General features: G+C 40.7%; 1 protein-coding gene across 1 annotated transcript in view; it reads right to left on the reverse strand.

Annotated features, from left to right (window-relative positions):
• The window catches only part of lrp6 (low density lipoprotein receptor-related protein 6), a 64,576-nt gene extending 56,364 nt beyond the window's left edge, over positions 1–8,212 (reverse strand). The window contains exons 1-3 of the mRNA XM_061715035.1: positions 8,019–8,212; positions 4,893–5,089; positions 2,821–2,952 (exon numbers count right to left, since the gene is read on the reverse strand). Coding sequence (XP_061571019.1) covers positions 2,821–2,952; positions 4,893–5,089; positions 8,019–8,212 — 523 coding nt within the window. The remainder of the gene's footprint in view (positions 1–2,820; positions 2,953–4,892; positions 5,090–8,018) is intronic.
• Positions 8,213–8,597: the final 385 nt, after the last annotated feature.

An 8,597-nucleotide genomic window follows, 5' to 3' on the forward strand; every position in this document is an offset into this window, starting at 1 on the left:
GGGGGGGGAGCAGGGGGGTCCCGCCTCAAACAAAAGCAGGAGAGGGTTACCCAACCCAGAGGGAGGGGGAGGGGGTTTCCATGGCAACAGCAGGAGGAGGAGGAGGAGGAGGGGACCCCGGTACCCACGTCAGAGGAAACGGTAATGAGGCTCGGACGGATCCAGCTGCAGGTTTGGCCCCCCCCCCCAGTTAAAACTCCAGGAGGTGAAACTATCCAAACTAAATCAACAATATCTCCACGATTAGAAGGACAATATTCATAATCCTGGTCTGAATGGACAGCTAAAACCTCCTAGCTTACATTTCCAGGGTCAGAAAAGTTGTGAATGTTCACCTGCCTGAGCAAATGGTGATAAACCAAAGAAAAAAGACTAAATTTTCTATCCTCGTCTGATTCTTCTTCAGTTTGCACAGAGAAAACTCCCTGATAGTAATGGATATAATTATAAAGACGGCTCTGTCTGGATTCAGCAACTGCTTCACTACAACTGGACCAAGTTACATGAGAATAGAGACCAGCGGTCCCCAACCTTTTCTGAACCAGGACCGGTTTAATGTCTGACCATATTTTCACGGCCCAATCTAAAGGCGTAGCTGATAAAAAGTAAATATATTAGGGCTGTCAGCGTTAACGCGTTAATCGCGATTAGATTAATGCAATCCATAATGCGTTATTTTTTTTTAATCGCATTTTAATCGCAAACCTTTTTGTCCCTTCTACTCACCCGTAGTCGACTCTTCTGTAATGATCCAGAAGAGGGCGGTAATACACCGGAAAAAACTGGATGCCAACCGCCAATAAACCTCAAGAAGAAGAAGACTCCTCTGTAGCGGTAGCGCCATGTTTGCTGTTTCCTAAAGTAAACTTCCACCACCACCAACTACAAAGAGACGCCAAACTGAACCACTACCCGTGGATAGAAACAGAAAACGTGTGTTCGCCGAGAAGTGGCTGCATGATGTTACGCGGCGACGCGCACCGTACATTCGCGCTCCCGCGTATCCTACTCCGTAAGCTCTGCGTTGGTGCAACGCGGAACCATAAATCAGCCAGCGTCCGTCACTGCGTCCAGCAGTTACCAGCAAGACGCTGCTCTGATTATGGATCACAGTTTATGAAAACCCCAAATAAAAAATAAATTAGAGAATATTTTACGAAATCAATAAACAATTCCATCATCAAAATTATAACAAATAAAGGTTTAACATATCTTGCTTTGAATGTAATAAGACTAGGTAATATATTAGTTTCACCTTTTAAGTTGAATTATTGAAATAGATTAACTTTTACACCATATTCTAGTTGAATTATTGAAATAAATTAACTTTTACACCATATTCTAGTTGATTATTGAAATAAATTAACTTTTACACCATATTCTAGTTGAATTATTGAAATAAATTAACTTTTACACCATATTCTAGTTGAATTATTGAAATAAATTCGTTTTTACACAATATTCTAGTTGAATTATTGAAATAAATTAACTTTTACACCATATTCTAGTTGAATTATTGAAATAGATTAACTTTTACACCATTTTCTAGTTGAATTATTGAAATAAATTAACTTTTACACCATATTCTAGTTGAATTATTGAAATAAATTAACTTTTACACCATATTCTAGTTGAATTATTGAAATAGATTAACTTTTACACCATATTCTAGTTGAATTATTGAAATAGATTAACTTTTACACCATATTCTAGTTGAACTATTGAAATAAATTAACTTTTACACCATATTCTAGTTGAATTATTGAAATAAATTATCTTTTACACCATATTCTAGTTGAATTATTGAAATAAATTAACTTTTACACCATTTTCTAGTTGAATTATTGAAATAAATTAACTTTTACACCATATTCTAGTTGAATTATTGAAATAAATTAACTTTTACACCATATTCTAGTTGAATTATTGAAATAAATTAACTTTTACACCATATTCTAGTTGAATTATTGAAATAAATTAACTTTTACACCATATTCTAGTTGAATTATTGAAATAAATTCACTTTTACACCATATTCTAGTTGAATTATTGAAATAAATTAACTTTTACACCATTTTCTAGTTGAATTATTGAAATAAATTAACTTTTACACCATATTCTAGTTGAATTATTGAAATAGATTAACTTTTACACCATATTCTAGTTGAATTATTGAAATAAATTAACTTTTACACCATATTCTAGTTGAATTATTGAAATAAATTAACTTTTACACCATATTCTAGTTGAATTATTGAAATAGATTAACTTTTCCACCATATTCTAGTTGAATTATTGAAATAAATTAACTTTGTAAAGGACCATATTGAGCCATTCATCTTTATAAGTGAATAAATATCGTTTTGCCTATAACTTATTCCTGCATCCCTCTTTTATTGATCCGGCGAGACGGGTCAGCGCGTTTTTGGAGGCCCAAGTCACATATGCAGGGGCTCCTCTGAGCACCAGACCAAAATAATTATGTGCAGCCCTGTCTATATGGCACTTTGTTTAATTTGAAAAACTGTATTTGAAGTAGACAGTGTTTTAAGTTGGTCTACATGGCACTTTTTTGAAAGAAAATACAAAAGGTCAAAAAGGAAATTCTTTCTTTGTGTTCATTTGATTCCCAATTAAGACACAATGGTAAGAAATGATTTACATTATGGGCTTAAAACTGCCTTGAAATGCAAAATAACAGAATTTTAAACATGCAATTCAAAATGCGATTAATCGCGATTAACTTTTGAAATTCTGCGATTAATCGCGATTAAAAAAAATAATCGTTTGACAGCCCTAAAATAAAGTAATTGTCGTCACCGTCTCTGCAGGTCTGTCCGTCCTCCAGCAGCTGGACTCCGGTAGGACAGGAACACTGGTAGAAGGGCGGGCTGGGGGAGAGCAGACACAGGTGGGAGCAGCCGCCGTTGCTCACGGAGCAGGGAGTGGGAGCTGGAGGGAAGAGAGAGACGGTTATCTGGGGGAAACATGGAGCAGTACAGGTACGGGACGGTCCTAGGGCTGGGCGATACGGACCAAAAGTCTTATCTCCATATTTTCTAGCTGAATGTTGATACTCGATATATATCCATATTTTTTCTGTGACACAATTGGGGTTTCCCCCAAAGCATTATAGCATAGCATCTCTGTTAGCATCTCTGTTAGCATCTCTGTTAGCATCATTTCTTAAAAAAACAGTCAGTTTTAATACAAAGCCTCGTGCCAAATGTCACACAGGTTCCTTTATTAACAGAGGTCTGCACAATATCAACATGTATAAAACAAATTAAATAAAAATAAACTGCCTGCATATATAGAATAAAAATGCTTCTTGAATAAAATAAAACAAATATCCCTTTCCTGCATAACAATTAAATTAAAATACACTGTAATTAATACAATGTAGACAGTAACAGGCAGACTTTTCCACTGAGGTTGACAGTTGTGCAAATAACAAAACATTTGTGACAATCTCAAATAAAACATTCAAGTAAATTTGTCACAAAATAAGATATATCAAAATCATTAAAAAATAATAATTTTTTATTTTATTTTTTTAATCGATATAAACGATATTGTCTCGTACCATATCGCGTTTGAAAATATATCGATATATATTAAAATCTCGATATATCGCCCAGCCCTAGCCGGTACAGGTTCTGGATAGGGTTAGGGATCCATTCAAATCAATTAGATTCCAATTCTTAAGATTCAGAATCGATTATCAAGATTTGATTCGATCCGATTCAATCTGATATTGATTTGGGTTAGTGTTAATAAAACAGTTTTTTCAGCTGTTGCATGAATTATATGACTGTAGTTCTGCAACATATTAATACTAGTATTATATTGAGATTAAACAGCAAGTATTGCAGCTAATGATGCTGTAAGGACCAATCAGCTCCCAGAATGCTGATAGAACTGAAACAGAAACATCGTGTAGAATTTACCAAACATATCCAGGGACCAATTTAATTTTTTCCATTTTCCATCTCTTTGTACATGTATATATTATTCATTTTTTGGGTTTAGTATTTCTTTTGTACATTCCTAATTTTTTATATTGCTCTTCTTTAATTACTTAGCTATTTATTGATTGTTTTTTTTTAGGATATACTTTTTTTATTCCTTTTCATACTTTTGTGTATATTTGTAAAAATTGTCGAGTGTTTATATTTGCTGCTGCACAAGTGAATTTCCCCTCTGGAGGATCAATAAAGTTTATTCTATTCTATTTCGGTTTTTAATTTTTGGGGGAATTTGTTTTTTTAGCATTTTATGCAAATGTAACCCCAATACAGAATATAAAGTAATAAAATATAGACAATTTCATGCAATTATAAATGAAAACTTTAATGTTTTCATACCTTTAAACATATTTAAAAAGGGAAAAACATCGTGTTTTAGCAATTTATGCAAATTTAACCCCAATACAGAATATAAAGTAATAAAATATAGACAATTTTAAGCAATTATAACTGAAAACTTGAATGTTTTCATACCTTTAAACATATTTAAAAAGGGAAAAACATCGTGTTTTAGCAATTTATGCAAATTTAACCCCAATACAGAATATAAAGTAATAAAATATAGACAATTTTATGCAATTATAACTGAAAACTTGAATGTTTTCATACCTTTAAACATATTTAAAGGTATGAAAATATGGCACCAGTTATTCTAGTGTCCAACAAAACATTCCTTTTTTGGTTGTAATGTAATGATGAAAAAAATAAATAAAAATAAATAAATAAAATTTAAAAAAATATTTATTAAATTTAAAAAAAATTTAATAAAATCTAAAAAATAAATAAAAAAAATCGATCTTGAGACACAAATCAAATTTTAGGAATGAATATGAGATGGATTTAGAATGGGAAGTTGGGACTCACAGATGATCTGTCTGCGGGAGCTGAACACGTGGATGTCCATGGGGGAGAAGATGTCTGAGTGGACGATCCGCTGCTCCCGTCCCGTCTCCTTCCTGCACGAGTGGATGGAGTGAGTGTTCCAGTCGGTCCAGAACAGCGTGGAGTCGGACAGGGTGAGAGCGAAGGGATGGGGAAGCTCGCCCTTTACTACCACCTCTCTAAAAACACATAAAATAAATCACAGTGTTAGGATGAAGGGATGGGGGAGCTCGCCCTTTACTACCACCTCTCTAAAAACACAAATAAAACAAATCACAGTGTTAGGATGAAGGGGTGGGGGAGCTCGCCCTTTACTACTACCTCCCTGAAACAAATACATCACAAAAATCACGGAGTTAGGGGGGTCAAACCACCTCCCTGAAACACACACACATCACGGAGTTACGGCTGAGTTATGGTTCTGCGTCAAAACGACTACGTCTACGGCGTGTGGTACGTCAACGTGCACCTCCAAAAATTGTAACTACGCGTGGAGGCGACGCAGACCAAACGCAGACGAGAGGGCTGTGATTGGTTCGCTTGGTAGTAACGCATTTCCGGTTTGAAGCAGTCGTGAACTTTCAGCCTCTTTTCTTCGTGTATGTGTGATTTTTTATTTTTTTTGTTTAGTTTTTTTGCACTATAGTTGTCCTTATCTTTTCGGGGAAAAAAAGTCAGATAAACCATTCAGGAAAAGATCGCGAATTAGCGGTCGCGGGGGGAACTGCACCGCGGAGAAATGGAGTGACGGAGAAGTCCGAAGGTTCACGACGGCGTCACGGCGTGTGCACGGCGACGGCCTCACAGCGACGGCGTGTGCACGGCGTCGCGGCGTCACGGCGGCGGCCTCACAGCGACGGCGTGTGCACGGAGCGACAGCGTGTGCACGGAGTCGTGGCGACAGCGTGTGCGACGGAGTCACGGCGACGGCGTGTGCACGGAGTCACGCCGTGTGCACGGCGATGGCGGTGTGCACGGAAGTGACGGCGACGGCGTGTGCACAGCGCCACGGCGACGGCGTGTGCACGGCGATGGCGTGTGCAGGGAGTCACGGCGACGGCGTGTGCACGGCGTCACGGCGACGGCCTCACAGCGACGGCGTGTGCACGGAGCGACAGCGTGTGCACGGTGTCGTGGCGACGGCGTGTGCGACGGAGTCACGCCGTGTGCACGGCGATGGCGTGTGCAGGGAGTCACGGGTGACGGCGTGTGCACGGCGTGTGCAGGGAGTCACGGTGACGGCGTGTGCAGGGAGTCACGGCGACAATGTGTGCACGGCGATGGCGTGTGCACAGCGCCACGGCGACGGCGTGTGCGCGGAGTCACGGCGACGGCGTGTGCAGGGAGTCACGGCGACGGCGTTGTGCAGGGAGTCACCGGCGACGGCGTGTGCACGGAGTCACGGCGACGGCGTGTGCAGGGAGTCACGGGCGACGGCGTGTGCACGGCGTCACGGCGACGGCGTGTGCACGGCGTCACGGCGACGGCGTGTGCACGGCGTCACGGCGACGGCGTGTGCACGGCGTCACGGCGACGGCGTGTGCAGGGAGTCACGGCGACGGCGTGTGCAGGGAGTCACGGTGACGGGCGTGTGCACGGCGTGTGCAGGGAGTCACGGTGACGGCGTGTGCAGGGAGGCACGGTGACGGCGTGTGCAGGGAGTCACGGCGACAATGTGTGCACGGCGATGGCGTGTGCACAGCGCCACGGCGACGGCGTGTGTGCGCGGAGTCACGGCGACGGCGCGGAGTCACGGCGACGGCGTGGTGCGCGGAGTCACGGCGACGGCGTGTGCGCAGCGTCACGGCGACGGCGTGTGCGCGGAGTCACGGCGACGGCGTGTGCGCGGCGTCACGGCGACGGCGTGTGCGCGGCGTCACGGCGACGGCTGTGTGCGTGGAGTCACGGCGACGGCGTGTGCGCGGCGTCACGGCGACGGCGTGTGCATGGCGTCGATTTGACGCAGAAACCATAATTCAGGCTTAAGGAGGTTCAAACCGGATCCAGGGGAAACACACATATCACACACACATACGGAGTTAGCAGGTTCAAACCGGATTCCAGGGTTCCTACACATTTTTCAAGGTCAAATTCAAGCACTTTCAAGGGCCATTTTCAAAATCTTCCAGCACCTTATCGCTGGGGTAAAATATCTACAGGAATATTTATACTCATGATTGTTTTTTCCACTTTTTAATCACAATTATGTACATTGTATCGTGCTGTAAACATCTAGTTATGTTTCCTCTTACTGATTTTATTTCTCCTTGTAGCACCCATAATGTAATAATTTCCTGAAAATGTAATAAAATGTGCACTTAACTCAATCGAAAATGTAATAAAATCCAATAATGTAATAACTTCACCAATAATGTAATAAAATATCCTGACTGATATTGTAATAACATTTTTACCAATAATGTAATACCTTTTTACATTATTGGGAATTTATTACATTTTCAGGTGGGTCTTTTTTTTTTCTCCAAAACTAATACAAATAATGTAATATATATGTAAATTTTCAGTCCAGAGTTCTACATTTTGTGTTTTAAGTATCTAAGAATGTTTTATACGCTGGATTTGAAACACCAGAATGACTATTGGGTTAAATTGTAGACTTTGATTACCATGTAATAAATTCCCAATAATGTAATAAGGTAAATAAAAATGTTATTACAATATCAGTCAGGATATTTTATTACATTATTGGTGAAGTTATGACATTATTGGGTTTTATTACATTTTCGATTGAGTTAACTGCAAATTTTATTACATTTTCAGGAAATTATTAGATTATAGGAAATTATTACATTAGGAAATTATTACATTATAGGAAATTATTACATTAGGAAATTATTACATTATAGGAAATTATTACATTATAGGAAATTATTACATTATAGGAAATTATTACATTAAAGGAAATTATTACATTATAGGGAGCTACATTCCTTGTAATAACTAATCTATACAGTCTGATCCCAATTTTGTGAAAGACAGTTATAATTTTAAGCACTTTCAAGCACTTAAACTAAAATTCAAGCCCTTTCCAGGCCTTGAAAACACAAACCGGTCCCGGTCCCGGCCCCCGGCCCCGGTCTCCGGTACCTGTTGGATCCGTCCAGGCTGCAGCGGTGGATGAAGTTGTGCTTGGCGTCGGCCCAGTACAGTTTCTGCTGGCCGTAGTCCAGCGTGAGCCCGTTGGGCCAGTAGATCTCCTTATCGATGATCATGGAGCGGTTGGTTCCGTCCATTCCTGCCCGCTCGATCTTGGGGATCTCCCCCCAGTCCGTCCAGTACATGAACCTGGGGAAGGAAACACGGAAACACGTGTAAAGAAAACAGGAGCAACAGAGGAGGAGGAGGAGGAGGAGGAGGAGGAGGAGGAGGAGGAGGAGGAGGAGGAGGAGGAGGAGGAGGAGGTCGGCAGAACAAGGATGCTCCTAAGGGGTCGGGACTCTTTAAAGAACCCGGGACTAGGAATGGGTGATATTTTACCGTTCACGATATACCGTCAAAAAAATTTCCCACGATAAGAATTTGTATCTCACGGTAAAAATGATAAATTCCCATTGATGACGTTTTTGTGTAAAACTGATTTATGGTTCTGTGTTAAATCAACACACAACGTACGTGAGGGAGGGAGGGAAGGAAGGAAGGAAGGAAGGAAGGAAGGAAGGAAGGAAG

This window comes from Cololabis saira, chromosome 23 (genome assembly GCF_033807715.1).
Source record: "Cololabis saira isolate AMF1-May2022 chromosome 23, fColSai1.1, whole genome shotgun sequence".
Classification (NCBI taxonomy): domain Eukaryota; kingdom Metazoa; phylum Chordata; class Actinopteri; order Beloniformes; family Belonidae; genus Cololabis; species Cololabis saira.